At 33.4% G+C, this 20,338-nt stretch overlaps 2 protein-coding genes across 5 annotated transcripts in view; one reads left to right on the plus strand and one right to left on the minus strand.

Annotated features, from left to right (window-relative positions):
- LOC143069775 (uncharacterized) overlaps positions 1–19,898 on the plus strand; it is a 68,461-nt gene extending 48,563 nt beyond the window's left edge. For 3 of the 4 annotated variants that reach the window (XM_076244550.1, XM_076244552.1, XM_076244553.1), the window contains 13 exons: positions 500–619; positions 1,067–1,266; positions 1,718–1,754; positions 2,197–6,014; positions 6,767–6,838; positions 7,309–7,430; positions 7,982–8,145; positions 8,378–8,481; positions 14,419–14,518; positions 17,722–17,803; positions 18,424–18,538; positions 18,855–18,983; positions 19,381–19,898. In XM_076244550.1, the coding sequence (XP_076100665.1) occupies positions 500–619; positions 1,067–1,266; positions 1,718–1,754; positions 2,197–6,014; positions 6,767–6,838; positions 7,309–7,430; positions 7,982–8,145; positions 8,378–8,481; positions 14,419–14,518; positions 17,722–17,803; positions 18,424–18,538; positions 18,855–18,983; positions 19,381–19,686 (5,369 nt within the window). In that variant the 3' untranslated portion in view covers positions 19,687–19,898. The remainder of the gene's footprint in view (positions 1–499; positions 620–1,066; positions 1,267–1,717; positions 1,755–2,196; positions 6,015–6,766; positions 6,839–7,308; positions 7,431–7,981; positions 8,146–8,377; positions 8,482–14,418; positions 14,519–17,721; positions 17,804–18,423; positions 18,539–18,854; positions 18,984–19,380) is intronic. The other variant, XM_076244551.1, reaches the window with a different exon arrangement.
- LOC143069776 (uncharacterized) lies at positions 9,327–14,090 on the minus strand. Its single transcript, XM_076244554.1, has 2 exons — positions 12,271–14,090; positions 9,327–9,902 (listed from the first exon to the last, which is right to left on the minus strand). The coding sequence occupies exon 1, from the start codon at positions 13,943–13,945 to the stop codon at positions 12,284–12,286; it is 1,662 nt and encodes a 553-aa protein (XP_076100669.1). The 5' UTR covers positions 13,946–14,090; the 3' UTR covers positions 9,327–9,902; positions 12,271–12,283.
- Positions 19,899–20,338: the final 440 nt, after the last annotated feature.

Genomic DNA, 20,338 nt, shown 5'->3' on the forward strand with positions numbered 1-20,338 from the left:
TTAATCAGTAAGACTTTCTAAGATAACAATACGAATACTAAACTGAATCTGGACTAAAAATAAGGCGTATAGGGACAGTTTTCAATTTGTTAGCGGGCATGACGTAAAACAGCAACTTTATTTATAACTAATATAGGACAATGCTGTTGATTAAAAAATACTCCATTCCAGGACCTTTTGTTTTCCAAATAATTAATATTACCAATAATTGATAAGTTCCAGTTCGACGGGTTCAAACAGAAAGATTTGAAAGCAGAGAAAACTGTATATCTTATAATCGGCATGACTTTATCAGATGACAATACTAATACTAAAATAAGGCTTGCGCATATTTATATAATTTAATTCAGTCACGGACCCGCAATATCACGGGTATGTTCTAGTATATTTTATATATAAGTTTCAAATAAAAGATTACATTGTAAACATTTAAATGTTAAACTTTGAATATGAAGTTTCTGTATAGTTGCAGTGGTTTAACAGATTTTAATTTTTTCAGCAGTTTTGGAAAGTATTGAGAAGGAAAATCTGTTATTAAAGAAGAAGAACTTGGAACTCCAAGAACAGCTCATTATATTAGAAAAGTCAGTTAATACATTGACTGAGGAGAAGAATATATGTAAGTTTTTTTCTACTGCTGTCCCGCTGTTGTAGTTAACGTCATAATTTTATATTAAACACAAATGAGATCAGGTTAATCTTGGACATGTGATCAAACATTGTCAGATTGTGTTGTAAAATTCTTTGCTTAATACAGGTTGATTTTACATTTGGTTTAACCTGAAAGCAAAATTCAAAAAAGTTATGCCTTGTGTAATGGGTATTATTTTTTGGTACATTTTTAGGAGCCTCATTGGATTAAACAAGTATAATAATTCCAGGGGGAAAAAATTACTGAAGATATGGTTGAAAATTTAATCTTAAATTTGATTAGATGTTAAGTGCTTTAATTTTTGGTTAATTGTGACTGAACAATTTAAAACTTTTTGGGAAAAGATAAGTACTTTAGACATTTCCCATCTCATTATTTAAAAATATGTTAACCAAATATTTAAATCGTTTATAGACAGCAGTAATGGAAGTGATCTGGAACAAATTCAACAGTTTGAGGCTATCAAATCTGACCTAGAGTCAGAGAAAGAGGCCCTGGAAATGGTATTGATGGACTTGAGGAGCCAATTAAAAGAGAAAGAAGAAGATTTGGAAGAAGTAAAAGCTAAATTAATGAAGCAGGAATCTGATTATCAGTTTCTAAAACAACAGAAGGTGTGTATTGAGCTGTTTTGCACTATGTATCCCATTTATCAAACTCTGCTTAAGGTAGCATGGGTGTCTTCCTCCATCTTGGGTTTTGAAATAGCAGATAACGATCTGTCGAAATTTTTAATGAAATTTGCAAATTTTGACATTAGTGTGTAATTCTTGTGTATGACTTTTCATGTTAGTATAGAAAATTATGTGTTTTATCATATTTAAAGCTGTATTTTTACAACAAAATAACCCAGAATAATCATCTTTGTCATATTAGGGGAGACAACTCAGATAAAGTAATTTTTACCAATTATATAATTTATTTATTGTGATCAATAGTTTAGAGACCTTTTCTATGATTTTTTTGTCTGTAAAGTATAGGAGGAAAACAATATTAAAAAGAAAGTGAAAAGATCTTGGTTGTATCTTGTCCTTTATCTTTCATATTTTGTTTTTGTTGTTGCAGGATAAGATGGAAGAATCATTTAATGAGACAAAGATGGGTAAGAGATTTTTAAATAACCATAGTATATCCTTTAAGATATTGTAATGAAGGTTAAAAGTATTATGATTGCAATTGTGAAATGAGGAATAATTGACCTTTGAATATTAATAGATTTACCCTTAAAAAAAATCATACTGATATTATGGGTGAAAATGCAAATTTGACTATCAGAATAGGATTTTAAATTCATTACTGTTTGTGTCCAGAAACATTTATAATATAAACTGTTCCCAGTTGTGTCTGAGCATATGACAGCTTTTCTCAAATGCAATTGTTGTGTTAAAATTTAAATGGCATGATCATTTGGAAATAGTAAATATACCTCTTAATATATTGAAGGAGAAAATAAAAGCAAAAGTTTCGATCAAAATTTACTTTCCAAAATGGATGAATATATAGTAGTTTGAACTTTATTTATTTATAAAATTATCTATTTATAGAATTATCAAATACAGAGTTTATCATATCTTCACTGGAAATGGAGAAAGAAAGTCTAGAGAAAACACTAAATGAATCTAACCTTGAAGGGGGTGAGGATTCCCAAAAACTGAAGGATGAACTGTTAAACAAATCTCAGCTAATAGAGGAACTAGCTTCAGAAAAAACTGATCTGGAAACCAGTTTGGAGGAACTAGATGCCCAGCATGAGGAAGCCATGAATCAAGTTATCAGTCTACGAAATGACTTGTCTGGAAAAGTTGAAAATTTGCAGGCAAAGGTAAAGGAACTGTCGGATCTCAGGGATCAACTGATTGAAGAGAAGAAATGTCAAGAAAAAGAATTACAAGACCTTACAGGGGTTAAAGATCAGCTGTCTGGACAAGTTCAAGGTCAGACTGCAGAATTAGAAGATTTGAAAAGTATCAAAGGGCAACTCGAGGCACAAATTCTCAGTCAGCAAGCTCAAATGACAGAACTGAAGGAAACAATGGAAAAGTTGAAGGTACAAATAGATGATAAGGAAAAAGAAAAGAATGATAGACAGACTAATGAAGAGGAAGTTGTCAATAAACTCAAAATATCTATAGAGGAGAAAGACCAAAAAATTAAAGATTTAAGTTCCAGTTTAAATACATTGCAGAAAGAAAATACTGAGCTTATAAAATCTTTAGAAGATAAAACTAATGAATTACAAGTGGTGATGTCTTCTGTTGAAGGGTTAACGAGAGAAAGAGATGAACTCACTAAAAGTTTAGAAGACAAGGAGAAATTAGTTTTATCTTTGGAGAGAAAGATAGAGGAAAAAGATGAAAATATAAGTAGTATGGAAGAAAAATATAATTTTGTTAACGAAAAACTACAGCAGGGTTCGGAAGCTGAAACAAGTGATTTCTTACAAAGAATTAGTGACTTACAAGACACTTTGACACAAAAAGAAGAATTGATAAACAATTTAAACTCCAAAAGTCATAATTTTACTGCCGAAAAAGATAAACTTGAAAAAATGGTTAATAAATTGCAAGAGGAAAGGGAGGCAACTGATAAAAAATTTACAGAAATGAAAGAAAAATTTAATAATGGTGCTATGACTATTAATAATTTACATATGGATGTCAAGGACATGAAAGAGAGGCTTTCTCAGGCTGATAGTGATTTAAATGACAAAAGTCAGAAAATTAAACAATTAAGGGAAGAATATGAATCTTGTACACAAATATTGTCAGATTTAAGAAATGAAAATAATTTGCTAAAACAAACTTTAGAAACAAGTAAGGATGATCAAGAAAAATTAAAATTATCTGAAGATGTTGTTAAACTGAAATCTGATCTAGAGGAAAAAACTAAGGAATTGCTAGCTTTAATAGAAAAAAATAATAAACTAGAAAAAATTGAGACTGAATTTTTAGAATTTAAAGAAGAGGCAGAAAAACAGATATCAGAACTAACTGAAAGTGTATCTGGAAAGGACAAAGAGATTATTAACTTTAGAGAAGATATCGCCATACTTAAAGTAGAACTAGAAGATAAAGTTGAGTTTCTAATGACGGAAAATCTATCTTTGGAAAATAAGGTGAAACATTTAAACGAAGCAATCGATGGAAAAGTTCAGTATTATGAAACTTTGATAAAAGATTTAAAGAGTGGTGGCGAAGTTAGTGTACCGATAACGGAGGAAATCAAAACTCTGACAAAACTAAATAAGGAAAAAGATACTGTGATACAAAATTTGACTGATGAAATTGACCGGTTAAAAGCGTCAGTATTAAGTGAATCTGATACTTTGACAACATGTGATTCATTTGATTTTGTTGCTAAGGAACAAACAATCTCTGATTTACGACAAGATATTTTATCTTTATCAGCTGAAAATGAACTCTGTCAGTCAAAAATACAAGAACAGATGGTTCAAATTGAAGAACTTAAACAAAATGAAGAAAAGTCAAAATTAGATAGCCGAAATTTATCATCAGAACATAACTCAGCAACAGAAACAATTTCTCGGTTACAAAAGGAGATTGAATTACTACGAGGTACTGTTCAGGACCAAAAGGCAGGTATAACGGAGTTGAATGACAAATGTCAAGATCAGTTACATTTATTGAAGGAAAGAGAAAGTCAGCTGAATAAAGAAGAAGGTATCTTGGTCCTCCTACGTCAGTCATTAATAGAGAAAGACCAGCAGATTGAACTCCTTGATAAACAAATGAAAAAGGCCACGTTATTGATCCCTGAGGAAAGACGAAGACTACTAGAGGAAGATGATGTTCGTGATTTTTCTCTTCTGGCGCTGGAATATCCAGAAAAAAAAGCAATAGAAGATGTGGAGAAAGGGACTTTAGAACAGAGAGAAAAAGAAGAAGTGTGTGAGGAGATGGTGAGGAAATCTGCTTCTCAAGAAGAAACTGGAAGAAGTATTGAAGAAAATGGAAGAGATTTTGAAGAAACTGAATCACGAAATGTTATCGAAGAAATGGAAAAGTTGCAAAGTTTGATAAAACAAAAAGATGATGTTATTAACAATCTGCAGAGTAACAATGCTTCTTTACTAAAGATGTTAGAATCTAAATCTGTCTCTTCAAACGATAAGACTGTAGTGGATATTCATAGGTTGGAAAATGAAGTTAGGAGTTTAAAGTTGGAAAGGGAACAAATAATGGCAGTGATGAATGAGAAATCTAGAGAAGCAAGCTCATTAAAATCTGAGGTTCATAGGTTAATGAATGTTGTGGCAGCTTCAAAAAGTGCAATAGACAAGCTTCAGAAAGACATGATACAGGGTCCAGATGTGAATGGGGATAAAGACGACATGCATAAGCAAGCTCTTCAGAATCTGTCACGCTTGATACGAGATAAGGATCTAGAAGTCGAATCTTTGAAACAGAAAAATGAAACATTGTTAACTGTCTTACAGGAATCATCATCCAGTGGGTCAGAACTCAGTACATTAATGCAAGATAAAGATAACTTAGCTAAGCAGCTTAAAGTTTTACAAGATGAGCGAGATCAGATGGTTCTGTTCGTCAATCAAAAACACGAAGAAAGTTTAAAATATCACCAAGAAGTTCAAAGGTTGACCCAATACATAAACACTGAAATGGAAAAACATAATAAGATACAACAAGAGTATGCTAACTTGGCTCCACAATTTGAGGATAAGCAGCAAGCATTGTTGAAGGCTCAGAATGAACTAATAAATTATAGGCAAAAGTATACCGAATTAGAAGTCAAATATGGAGAAATGGTACAAAAAGTCAATACTTCTGGCACCGTTGATGTTTCATCTTATAACACACAGACAGACGAACTCAAACGTACTCAGGAAAAATTAAAAGAATTAAATGAAAGTTTACGTGAAACTGAACAGAAAGTAACAGCACTTCATCAACAGAATGTAGAATATGAGGAGGTGATAGTTAAACGGGACGCAGAACTTCATAGCATGAGGAAACAGGTCGATACTCTTACATTCCAATTACAAGGAGCTGAGGGAGAGCTGTCAGATTTGAAACAGGAACACAGCAAGTCAGAGAAGGAAACATCAGATAATATATCACACATGCAAATGTTGAAGGAATCGAACAACAGACTGACTTTAGAGGTTCAAGACAGGGAGTTTGAGATCAAAAGTTTACAGGAGAAAATGCAGACACTGACCTCTGTTGTCCATGGGCAGAAAGATGAGGAGGGACAACTCAATAAGTTGTTAGAGGAAAATGAATCTGTGATGGCACAAGTAAAAGAACTACAACATGAAAGACATCAGACCATCATGGCACTGAAACAAAGGCAGATTGAGACACAGGAACTACAGAGAGAGGTAAGGTTTTGATTAAGGACAAAATAAATTGAAATTAAGTGGAATAAAAGACAAAATAAATTGAAATTAAGTGGAATAAAAGACAAAATAAATTGAAATTTAGTGGAATAAAGACAAAATAAATTGAAATTAAGTGGAATAAGGACAAAATAAATTGACATTAAGTGGAATTAGGATTGGAAAAAAACAGGTGAAATGAGTAAAGGAGATATGGGTAATTACTAATAGGTCTATGAGACATCAATCAAAAGATAAAAATCAGTAGCCAAAGATATATAGAGAGCAACAATAGACAGAAGACTTTACAATATGTCAATTGTCTAAATATTACCGAATCTATAAAACTTATGAATACAATTGGAGATCTGCCTTATGCCCAATTCTCAAAATAGCAAAAAACTTTAAGATGCAATATCAAAAAGTCAATATTGTATTTTGTTCCAATAAAAGTAGCATGATTTTATTACATGTAAAGATAGTTAAATAAGTTGGTGCATGGAAAGACTAATCTCATTTGAACATAAAACCATGAATGACCTTTGTGATGACCCTGGTGAAGCTTATAACTCGTGATGAGATATTTTCATCATTCGCCATACTGAAGGGTCACTAGGATATGGATAGATTCAAATTACATTATAGAAACAAAAGGCACAGTTTATGACATACAAAATAACGAATTGATAAATGAAACTTGACTTCATTACATTTCTTAAAAATGTATTTTAATTTATATCCATAAAATATTTCAGTGTCAGAAGTTGAAAGAAAAGGAAATAAAATATGCAAAAGAGTTGGAGAGACTTAGAGGACATCTTCTTCAGGTATGAAGTGATATATCTTTACATGTTTTAGAAAGGAGATGGGTCATTGTGTCATTGTGAAGAAAAACAATTAAATGCAATGGTTTTATATCTAAATTATGCATGAGGGGCTGGATGGGGGGGGGGGGGGGGGGTCTGTTATTCTGTAAACATTTAATTTTCACCCCTTTTTTCTCTAATCATTAAAAAATTAACCCCTTTTTTCTCTAATCTTCATTTTTTTTTGCCCGTTATTCTCTAATCTTAATTTTTTAAGGGCATTATTCTTTAATCATTTAACCCCATCCAAACCCTCAGGCATCATAAGTTTTGTATTAATTTTAGAGATGGAAAGAGGACAGTTATGAGCAAAACATATATTGTTATATTCTAGACTTGTGAGTCATCTGTCATTTTATTTCTCATTGTAAAGAATACTTTAATCACCATTACAATTATAGTAATAAATGTGTTTTTTTCTTGTTTTCTAGATGGAAGAAGCTTACACCAAAGATGCCTTAGAGTCTGAGGAGAGAGAGAAAGATTTACGTAATCGTCTGGCTTCAGCCGAAGAGAAAGTTTTATCCTCTTCATCAGCTGTGCAGTCAGCCAGGTAAGATGAACCATCAATTATTGCATATCATAAATGCAAAAGCCCCAAAAAAATATAACAGGATTTAAAAATGCTACTCGATATTGTGGGAACAAAATAATTAAGAAAATGAGATATGGGGTATAGGTCAATGAGACGTTAACCCAAGGATGCAAATAATCAAAATGTAGTTTGTCATTATATTTACTTAATTTGGATAAACAACTGTAGATACAAAGGTACACAGAAAAACATAGACATTATTCAATAATTTATAAAATTGTTGAGGAAATAAACAATGCATTAAAAGTATGGAATAAACATTTAAACATTGTAGGGTATAGGTAAAATGTCTGAATTTGTTTTTTAAATGAAAGTATTGTACCACTATGAATAAAATGACAAGGGAATAAAATGCCAATGAGAAATCTAATAGGCATATAGATGAATAGAATTTGTGTTTTAACATCAGCAAATAATAAAAATTAAGACACTTGTCTTGTCTATATATTTTTTGAAGGGGATAACAGTCTTTAAGAATTAAATTTACCTGTTTATTTTTATCATTATAGTCAGCAAGCTGTCCATCAAGTAGAGAGTTTACAACAACAACTACATACAGTAGCATCTCAGCGTGATCAGGCCTATTTACAACTGTCTTCTCTACAGGACCAGTGTCAACAGTATGCTGTATCCCTGTCTAACTTACAACTGGTCCTGGAACAGTTTCAAAGAGGTAAGTTTATGGGAAAGTTTACTGGTTGAAATATATAGTCTGTTTGAGAAATAATTTTCATTTTATATATTAGTGGAATTTTGGGGAACTTTTTTAAACAAAACACAAAAATAAAAACAAGTCTAGCAAAATAAATTTTAGTTTTATGAACATATTGTCAAATTATTGCAACTTTTGTTATAATCACTGTAGCAGAGATGCATATTTTCTTAGATGTTTCTTTTTTCAATAGAAAAAGATACACAGGTTTCTGGTGAAGTTGAAAAATTCCAAAGAGAGAATGAAAACCTGAAAAAGACAGTCACAGAACTTAGTGCAGAGTTAAAACTAGTCAAGGTTAGTATATCATTGTCTTCTTGGAATATTTTGAATTTACTAATAAAACAAATTTTAATTTATTTAGTTCTGGCCTCACGGTTATAAAACTTTCGAGCATAATTTTTGTACTCAAGACTCGAAAATCAATCAATCAAATTGCTGGATTTCATGTTTCGAGCATGATTTTTGTGCTCCGAGCACTGAGCAAAGTTTTATGCCTTCAAGGCCAGGTCTTTGATTTGAATATGACTTAAAGGAGAAATGAAGTAAAGGTCATTCAGATGACAACCCAACAACAACTACTCTAAAAATTGAGAATTTGTTATCAAGTTCTAATTTTATGAATTATTTTTACTTACCAGTCAAGGAATATACATAAGGATTATCTCCCTTACAACGTTCTCATAACTCGCAACACCTGGATGATTTCAAACATCTATCTAACATTGATCATCCGGGTGAATGCCTCCTCAGTTTATCGGCGGGAACAAAATATTCCCTTTTACCGAAAATTATTTATAACTGGGGAGGTGGTGGGAGCCTTGACTGGTAAGTAAAAATAATTCATAAAATTAGAACTTGATAACAAATTCTCAATTTTATATCATATATATTTTTACTTACCAGTCAAGGAATATACATAAGGATTACTACTGATTTCAAAGCAGTCTGAACCTTAGGAGGAGTGTTATAAATAAATTATCTCACCTGAAGAGACTTTCTACAACACATGTACACATCTAATAACAGCAAAACTTCTCTGTGATTCTTTGTCATTTCAAACTTCATCATAAGTTGAAATGTAGTTCATGTTCATATTTAAAAACATATAAAATACTTCCACCATTTAAAATGCTTCCACCACTAACATTTTAATGAATAACAAAAACATACTGTGCAACTCGCCGAAAATATCAACTTAGTCTATTTTCTGTAACACATTTACATCTAATTCACGCAAATAAAATCTACTAAAGGTAGATTCTGAACTCCAATCTGCAGATTCTAAGATCGAATTGATAGATGCTCCTTTAAAGAATGCCCAAGTTGGGCCAATAGCTCTTGTAGAATGCGCATGTATTTTCCCTTTCCCTGGATATTCAAAATCAGAATAAGCCTGTTTAATAATTTGAACAATCCAATGTGAAATTGTCTGAGAGGTAACTGGTTTGTGAGGTTCACATAAAGCTAAAAATAATTTTCCTCTTTGGTCCTGTTGTAATTTTTTACGCAACGGTTTTGTTTTATCTAAATATTGTAACAGACTTTTCCGTGGATCTAAAGAGGTATTCTCAGTGTATGTAGGTACGAAAATTTTTGCTCCAAAATGTTTCTCCCTATCCTGTTTGGCTAGGCCATGTCTTATAAACGTAATTCCTTTAGTCTGTATTCTCATGGAGCCTTCATCCGTTCTTAGTGCCTGCAGATCGCTACATCTCCTGAAAGTAGTAATGGCAGTTAAGAATACAGTTTTTAAAGTCAAATCTTTTAAAGTCATTTGTTCAACATTGTCAAAAGGACTATTTTCTAACATTCTTAATACTATGTGCAAATCCCATTCAGGTAATAGTTTTGCAACTGGAGGTCTTGTATTGAAAACACCTTTAATCAATCGAATTATTTTAGGATGTTGTCCAATTTGGAAATTATCTATTGGAGGTAATACCGTGGACAACATTGAGCGATACCCTGCAATTGTTCTGTATTGCAAACCACTATCAAATAAAAATGATAAAAAATCAGCTATCTGACTTAAAGATATTTTATAGGGATCAATTTTCCTTGTACTACACCAGCTATTGAACCTTCTGAATTTTGAGCAGTAATCTTTTTGAGTACCTTTTCGCCATGAGGCGGAGAGTAACTCTCTAACCCCTTTAGAAAAGCCTTCTGTTGTAAACCGTTCGTTGATAGAAGCCATGCAGTCAGCTTGAAAACTTGTGGATTGGGATGATAAATCCGAGTTTTCGGTTGACATAACAATTCCGGAATTACTGGTATCCTGATGGGGACTGCTATCAATAATTGTAGCAGCTCTGGGTACCAATGTCTCCGTGGCCATTGGGGAGCTATCAACAAAATCTGACACTGGTACTGCCTCATATATTGCAAGACTTTTGGGATCAGACAAATTGGGGGATAAGCATAGGCGTACATTCTCTCCCATGAAATTGTCAAAGCATCCAGAGCTAAGGCTTTCTGATGTGGGATCCATGAACAAAAAATTTCTGTCTGACGATTGTCTATTGAGGCAAATAAATCTATGAGAGGAGTTCCCCAAATTTGAAATAGATTCTGAACCACAAGTTTGTTCAGAGACCATTCTGTATGTTGAATTTTGGTTCGACTGAGTTGGTCTGCTAAAATGTTCAATTTTCCTGTTATATGAGCAGCCTTCATTCGAATATTGTTTTGAATTGCAAGATTCCATAAATCCCATGTTTGGTAGCAAAGAGTGGGCGATTTCGTCCCCCCTTGTTTGTTTATATATTGGACCACTGTGGTATTGTCCGATCTTATCAGAACATATTGACCTTTCAACTGATTTAGGAAGTGTTTCAGCGTTAAAAACACTGCTTCCAATTCTAGGGAATTTATATGTTTCTTGCTCTGCATTTCTGACCATTCCCCTTGAAAAATTTGATTGTTCATAAAACCCCCATACCCGGTTTTCGAAGCATCTGTCGTTATGGTTACAGAGGTTTGAGCCAGTTGAAAATATTGGCCTCTCAGCGTGTTTGCTGAATCTTTCCACCAACTGAGATGTGATTTCAGATGTGGTGTAACTGGGATCTTTATGGAAAGATCCTGACAACTTGGTCTCCAAAATGAGAGGAGATGTAGTTGAACCGGTCTCATGAACAAGCGTGCATTCGGAATTAACTCTATGCAAGATGCCATTATGCCTAGTAATTGTAGGAAGTGAAATGCTGACACTGCATTCCCTGATGAAAGAATTAGTATTGCCATATTCAGTTTGTCTATTCTTTCCTGAGTTGGGCAAACAAGTCCCTTGTCCAAATGAAACTGCCCCCCTAAGTATATCAAGTTTTGAGTTGGCACTAGACTTGATTTTTCTCTGTTGATGAGAAAACCTAGTGAATTTAGGAGATCGAGACATTTCTTTCGATCTTGATATAATTGATTCTTGCTTTGATTGACTACTAGCCAATCGTCTAGATATACTACTAGTCTTACATTTTGAGTTCTCAAAAAAGCCGCTACTACGGAAACCATTTTTGTAAAGACTCTCGGAGCCGAAGTTGGTCCGAAACAAAGAACTTTCCACTGATAACACCGGTTCTGAACCGAAAATCTGAGAAACTTGCGATGCTTCTGAAAAATTGGGATGTGTAAATAAGCATCGCTTAGATCCAGAGAAATGGCCCAGTCTCCTATTTTTACTAAGTTTAATACTTTTGTGAGAGTGTCCATTTTGAAATGTATTTTCTTGAGATACCTGTTGAGGGGTCTGAGATTTATTACTGGTCTCATTGTCCCGTTCTTTTTGGGGACTAGAAAAAACGTACTGTAGAAACCTGTTGCTGCATCTTGCTGGCGAACAGGTTCTATAGCATCTTTTTCTATAAGAGTATTTATTTCTTGGATTAAAATATCCGAGTCTTTTAAAGACACAGAGGTTTTCCGTATGCCTGTCCCAAATGGCATTTCTAGAAACTCTAGTTTGTAACCCTCTGCTATTACTGACAAGACCCATTGATCGTCTGTTATTTTTTCCCAATTGTCTCGAAAAAATCTTAGACGACCCCCAACTGGTATCTCGGCCTGATTCTGATAAATTATTACCTTTAACTCTGAGTCAGCTACTGTTTTTCTTTGGGATCCGAAAAGAATTCCAGTTGCCACCTGCTTTCTTTTCTTTATCTTTTTTCCCAAAGTCATCAGCTTTATTGTCTTTCTGGAACTTCCTAGGAGCAGATCTCACAGAAGATTTATTATAACTAAAACCTGAACGTTTATCAGCTGAATTAGCATTGTTATAATTAACATGAGTAGAACTATTGTTAGAACTATATCTAGGAGCTTTATTTTGCCAATCTTGACGCACCTGAGTAGATTCAAACTTTCTCTTATTATTGTTTTTATACTCTGGTAACAGATCGTCTAGTTGCTCACGTTGTTCTTTACGTTTCTCAAGTTTGTCTTCCAAACCTTTACCAAATACACCTTCATTCGAAAGAGGTAAATACAAAACTTTAGCCTGTATATCTTTCAAGTTATTTAAACCAGACTCAGTAGCTGCAGCCTTCCTGCGTATCATATGGTTAAACGCACCTGTGCGTCCTACCTGATCAAGAGACTTTGTCGAAATTGCAAACAAGTCCTTCACCATTTGACAAGTTTCATCACTAACATTTTCATTTTCAACCCTCTCTAATAAGGTTCCTAATGTTTGTTGCATATACAACACTGATATAATACCCATACGTGAAGCCACCTGCCCTTGATAGGCTAGATTCTCTATCTGTTTTAAAGGTTGAGTAACCAACTGCTTATGTTTGTCCCATGACTTAACACTATTTGTACCATGAACAGTTCTTATCATTGGTTCTAATAAATCATCCAAACTGGGTACTTGCAAAAAGCTTTTAGATTTATCATTAACCGGAAAACAACTACGGTATTCATCTTTATAAGCTGTAAGTTTCTCTGGATTTTTAGTTCTCCAGGAACGTTCTAGAATTCTAACCTGTGCCTCATCAATGATCAAGCCACCAGAATTATCAGAAGATTCTGAAGGAATATCTTCCTTGAAAAGTTTAGACAATAAATTTAAATTATCTGACTGCTTGTCTACAGTTTTATTGTTATTATTATCAATGTTACTTGTTAGTCTCTGATTTGACTGACTTTCAACATTGTTACTAATAGTAGGTTGAGTTTGTAGATATTGACTAAATCTTTCAACATTTCTAGATTTATTGCCAGCCTGAGAATAAACAGGACTACTGAGGCCACGAGAATATTCATCCTCTGATGAACATAAACCAAGTAAATCAGCCTTTTCACGACTGTCTATATGAAGAGAAATTTCTGACCTATTGTCAAAATCAATATTTCTGATGATTCTAGGACTTCCCAAGTCCTCATCAAGATTTGCATTCAAAGAAATTACCGGTCTACGCTCCCCTGTACTTGGGACGTTATCCGAACTTTGTTCTCTCTGCGTGGCTAAACCACCAGATTGAGAAACCTGTGCAACAGTCGAACTACCTATAGTAGCACATGACTTGTTCATAACAGCAAATAACATATCCATTTTCTTATCAAACCTGTCTTCCATACTGTTTAACTTATTCTCAAGTTCAGCCGTCTTTGACACACGTTTCTTTTTCTTTGAAGAAGCGTCTTTTGTTGTCCTCGCCATCTTTTTCACGAGAAAATCACCCGTTGGCGTTTCACCTGCACTATCTGAATCAGCATTTGCGTCAGTCAGTGAGTGTCTATATTCTTCAGCCATCGTCCAATATGAGCGGACGATAATATTAAACGTACATAAATAAAAATTGCAACGACGAGACTATAATAGAAAGTCTCAAAGTGAGAACGTCTTATTTTGTTGCCGCCGAAAGATAAACTGAGGAGGCATTCACCCGGATGATCAATGTTAGATAGATGTTTGAAATCATCCAGGTGTTGCGAGTTATGAGAACGTTGTAAGGGAGATAATCCTTATGTATATTCCTTGACTGGTAAGTAAAAATATATATGATATAAAATTCCAATCTGTGTTGTAGTTTGTTTTTCTGTCAATTTTTGCTACCATTATCATCTTATAAGAAATAAATAGGAAAATAAAAATTGAGATATGTACTAGAGAGAAAATTCTTATGAAAACTTAGCAATATCCAAATTTATGTAATAAATGTGTGAATTAAAAAAAATAGTCTTTGATCTAACTCTTTAACAACTTGTATATTTTGTGTTTTACAGGAAAAGTTATCAGATGCAGAAGATGGCTTAGAAGCAGCTGCCAGACTTCATCAACAGTTAGATAAATGTGATCAGATTATAGCAGCACTTAAAGAAGAAGGTCAGTCGACTGTTACACTTTAATTTTTTTTAAAGGATACAAGTGACATTTTTTATTGATATATATAAAGGAGCATTTTCAGTTGCCTAGTAACACATACCTTTTCAGCTTCTTGCCTTATTTGCTAATCGTTTAACATGTTTAACTGTAAGTATTTTTAACAGTAGTTTGGCTTTTAGCTCTCTCTACCTGCAAACTGCCCAGGATCTGTGCAACAGTTCGCTTTGACCTTTTTGACCTTTAAAAAGCTTAATTTGGTTCTGGAGTTTTTGCTACTTGCCTACTTTGCTTATTTAAAAAATTTGAATTTTTTGCTTGAAATTTTCTTGCTTCGGTGGTCATGAGTCAACTGGTTGTTTAATATCAGCTGGTAATCCTGAGGACTCGTAGATCTCAGGATACTCGCTGGTGTTTACCAAACAGCTGTTTAATCAGAATTGGGGCAGTTCGTGCAGGCAGTAGATGCTGTATACATACATACAGATATATACAAAAGCTTATATAGTATTGACATATGCAGTAGATGCTGTATACATACATACAGATATATAAAAAAGCTGATATAGTACTTACATATATTCATAGAATTATAGAACACAAGAGCTTATAATTAGATCACTAGTTTCAGTGCTTAGATTAATAGATGCTTAAAACCAAAAGCTTCAAAAGAATTTATAACAAGACATAGAACATTTCAATCCCCATATATTCAACACCTTATATTTTATATTTTAATTTCAGATTATTTAATTTTTAATTATTTTTCTAGTTTAGTTTTATTAATTGATTGTTGGTAGCATAATCTCAGCTGGTAAATCTGAGTTGACCTTTGATCTCAAGTTACTAGCCGAGATTATGTTAACTTCACACCCTTTCACCTTTACCAAGATTTACCTGTGCAAAACACACCTGGTTCACCTGTAGTCACACCTGTATTTGATTGTTGTTTATTGACGATTTTTGCCATGCTGTTTCTCTACATATTTTGTTTACAAATTATTGATTTGTACTTTTAAATTTGTCAAAAAAAAAATAGTGAAAAATTTGCCCCATTTATTGAGTATTATATTGGTAAAGATTTTTGGAAATGAACCTATTCAAAATTTCTGTTCCTAAGAAATGCATGTTAGATCTTGGGATATATTTTTTGGCATAACGGCATGAAAAATTAATATGTATATTTTAAAACTAATATCTTCAAAGCATGGTAGCATGAAACTCTGTTCGTTTGATTTTATTTGCTGACAACATTTTTAGCAGTAGCCATAATGACAATATGGTGGATTTAAAAAAAAATGGTTTGTCAAAAAGTAGAAACTCGCTTATGCATGAATTGGGCTTTGAGTAGAATGAATCTTGTTGAATTCAGCATGGGAAACCAGTTTGAGAAATGCAGTGCAGGTAACCAGCTTGAGAAATCCAGTATTTGAAACCAGTTAAAGAAATTCAGAATAGTTGAGCTGCTTTGGGAAATTAAGCATTGGTAACCAGTTGGATTCAGCTGTAGAATTTTAAGCCTTCTTATTAAAGACTTCTTTTTTAAAAATGCAACAAGGAGACTTGAGAATGCCAGGATAAGATGATCAGCATGCAAACATTTTTATCTGAAGTTAAAACACAAGCATAAGAATTATATAACACAAAGTTCAACATGAGTTCTGTATGTTTTATGAATGTCTGTAAATTGCACTGTATAGATAAATACATGAGAAGTTGAGCATCATGAGTAATCATATCAGCATGAGAAGACATCAGAAAACTTATAAGCATGAGTAACAAAAAGTAACCATAATTAAACATATGAGCATGAGTAACCAAATCAGCATGAGTAACCATATAAGCATGAGAAAGCATATCAGTATGTGTAACTATTTGAGCATGAGTGATATATGACCATGAAGCATGGTGCTATATAATCCATGAGTAACTGTGAGTAACCATATGAGCATGAAGCATGGTGCTGTATAATCTATGAGTAGACATGAGTAACTGTATGAGGATGAAGCATGTTGCTGTATAATCCATGAGTTACCATATGGGCATGAAGCATGGTGCTGTATATCCCATGAGTATCTTGATCAGCATGAGTAACCATATGAGCATGGAGCATGGTGCTGTATATCCCATGAGTATTTTGATCAGCATGAGTAACCATATGAGCATGGAGCATGGTGCTGTATATCCCATGAGAATTTTGATCAGCATGAGTAACCATTTGAGCATGGTTGATCAGCATGAGTAACCATTTGAGCATGGAGCATGGTGCTGTATATCTTATGAGTATCTTGATCAGCATGAGTAACCATTTGAGCATGGAGCATGGTGCTGTATATCCCATGAGTATCCATGAGTAACCGTATGAGCATGAAGCATGGTGCTGTATATCCCATGAGTATCTTGATCAGCATGAGTAACCGTATGAGCATGGAGCATGGTGCTGTATAACCCATGAGTATCTTGATCAGCATGAGTAACTGTATGAGCATGGAGCATGGTGCTGTATATCCCATGAGTATCTTGATCAGCATGAGTAACCATTTGAGCATGGAGCATGGTGCTGTATAACCCATGAGTATCTTGATCAGCATGAGTAACCGTATGAGCATGGAGCATGGTGCTGTATAACCCATGAGTATCTTGATCAGCATGAGTAACCGTATGAGCATGGAGCATGGTGCTGTATAACCCATGAGTATTACATCAGGTACTGAGTGTATACTGTTTTCAGTACCTTTTGTAATTCTCTTAGTTTGTACAATAAAACACTCAGAGGATGTACACTAAAACACTCAGAGGATGTACACTAAAACACTTGAGGATGTACACTAAAACACTCGGAGGATGTACACTAAAACACTTGAGGATGTACACTAAAACACTTGAGGATGTACACTAAAACACTCAGAGGATGTACACTAAAACACTCAGAAGATGTACACTAAAACACTGAGAAGACTTTGATCAACAGAATGTTTTTGCTCGCTGTGTGTGGCTTTGTTTGATATATGCTTTATTACTAACACTCCTTAAGTTCATTGTCTTGTTATAAATTCAATATTTGTTAATTTTTAAGATATATACAGTTTTTTAGGGGGTTATTCAAAACAAATTTCTTTTGAAAGTTATGTGTATTATATGAAATAATATGATTTATCTTAATGTATTAGTTGATTGCCATGTTTATTTCTGTTTTTGACATACAGTACAAATCCGTGAAGCTACTTTAAAGAATGCAGAGGTTGAAATAAGTGATTTGAGGAACAGTAAAGATTCCAAGGTCGACAAGTAAGTAACAGTGGGTGGTAAAGGGTTACTTTTGGGTAACAGTGGGTGGTAAAGGGTTACTTTTAGGTAACAGTGGGTGGTAAAGGGTTACTTTTGGGTAACATTTGTTAAATTTTTTGTCTGGACAGTGACTTTAAACTATGCAAAAATATCATTGAAAACAAATACCAACAAAACTATTGAACAGCAAAATTGTCACTTTTGAAGATGTCAATTTTCTATATAAAAAAAAAAGCGCAAAAAAAACAAATCTTAAATTACTAATAAAAGAGGTAGTTAAAAACTTAAAAATTGTGAGTGAAAAATAACTTGACTGTGAAAAACAGTACTGATTGTAAAGTTATATATCAAGTACAAAAACAAAACAAGTTGCCTGGTATAAGGTTGACTCATATTTTATTTTATCTGCTTAACAGTGTTTTCTTACAGCAACTTGAAAAAAGAATTGAACAAGGAAATTATATATAAATCATATTGAATCATAACTTCGACAAATTATTACACATATTGACCTTTAGATGAACTTTAGCCCTTCAGATTGTAATGTAAGAAAAAAATGAATTGACATTGAGGTATGTAACTTTGCTAATGAATTATTGAATGATGTTTTATGATTTCAGGTTGGTAATTAAAAGCATGTTCCTTGGATATTTTACTGCACCTAAAAATAAACGGGATGATGTCCTTCATACTATTGGCAGTGTACTCAATTTTACACCACAGGAATTTGAAAAGGTAAAATTATTTATGCTGTACATAATGAATTTAGTTGCAAAAGGGTTCATATTTGATGGGAAAATTCAAGATAATTTATTAATGAAATACTGGTAGATGAAATTCAAGTGCATGGTTAGAAACTATGTATGACATCATTGATAAAAATAAATTGTTTGCATTGAAAACGTATTTACTGAACCTGTTGCTTCAATTTTGTATGCAGCTGATCTCTGAATGTATTTGATTAACCTTTTGAAATTTAAAAAAAAGAATTATTTGAATCATGTTTTTAAAGAAAATATTGAAATGAAATGTTTTATTCTGCTGTTTTTAGATAACTGGCGACACAGCTAAAGGAGGATGGATGTCTGGGCTCCTTAGATTTGGAGGGACACCAGTAGCTACACCCCCAACCACACCCACAAGACGGCATACAGTCACAGCAGCAGATACACCAGATAGGGTAAATATTTCTTTAGTTTTGTGAATTATAAATTAAATGTAGATATTTTGATAAACACTTCATCCTTAAAAAATCCAGAAAGTTACACTTCACACTGAAAAAAAGAAAGATACACCTCACACTGAAAAGACAGAGAAAACTTTGCTCAAGTGAATTGATTTTAATGAAATTTTCTCAATGAAATGCAAGTTCAATATTAAAAGTTGATGAAATAACAGCTAATTTCTTATACACAAATCTTGTGTTTAAACTTCTGTTAAGGGATGAAAGAAAAATATAATTTGTGACACCGAAATTGCCAGAGAATTGAAAGCTAAGAAAACTGGATTGGGAATATTTTCTGCACAAGACAGATTCAATGATGAAGATATTAATATATTTTATTTCTTTATTGCAGTCCTTTTCTGAATTATTTGTGAAATTCTTGGAGACAGAATCGTCACCCAAACAAACAATGAGACTTCCTGCCGAGGAGATGGCGGCAGACGTACAGCGACATCACAAACCTGTGTTTAATCCATTCACAGCACCAAGACATGTGAACAATGAAGGGAGACAACCTCATGATGAACGACATTTACTAATGCCGTCATCTCCGTTATCATCAACATTACCTGTGTTCTCTCCTGCTATGGACACGTCACGTCCAACACAACCAAAAACTTCTAGTGCTTATTTGAATGATGTGTTAAAATCAAGCTGATAGTAGTTTATATTTTATTTGCAATTTTTAATTTATTATGAAACACATGTTTTAAAATAGTTGGTGGGCTGCATGACTCAGTATAATTATTTACTACCGGTATTTCATCTTGATCAGAAAATAATGCTTTTTGCCATGTGATCATGCCAGGTGAGGATGTCATCTTGTCATGTGATCATGCCATGTTATCAGGTGACCATGTCATATTAATGTCATGTGGTCATGCCATGTTATCAGGTGACCATGTCATATTATTGTCATGTGATTATGCCATGTTATCAGGTGATCTTGTGATCTTGTCAAGTGATCATGCCATGTTATCAGGTGATCTTGTGATCTTGTCATGCCATGTTATCATGTGAACACATATCTTGTCATGTCATCATGCCATAATTTTGCCTTTAATCATGGTGTATCATAGACGTGGGGTTGAGTAAATGCATAATTTAAATTATTTGTCATTGATTTTGTTAATCACAATATTTGCAAGGGTATGAATATTTTCCAAGATAGAAATTTAAAATGAGTCTTTTATTAAATAGATTCTATATTTAACTGAAAAATGAACCCCACAATTTCAATATCACTAGACCATTAATGAAATAAAGGCATTACAGAAAAACTGTACAGTGATGGCTGCTATCCATTTGTT

This window comes from Mytilus galloprovincialis, chromosome 3 (genome assembly GCF_965363235.1).
Source record: "Mytilus galloprovincialis chromosome 3, xbMytGall1.hap1.1, whole genome shotgun sequence".
NCBI classification, from domain to species: Eukaryota; Metazoa; Mollusca; class Bivalvia; order Mytilida; family Mytilidae; genus Mytilus; species Mytilus galloprovincialis.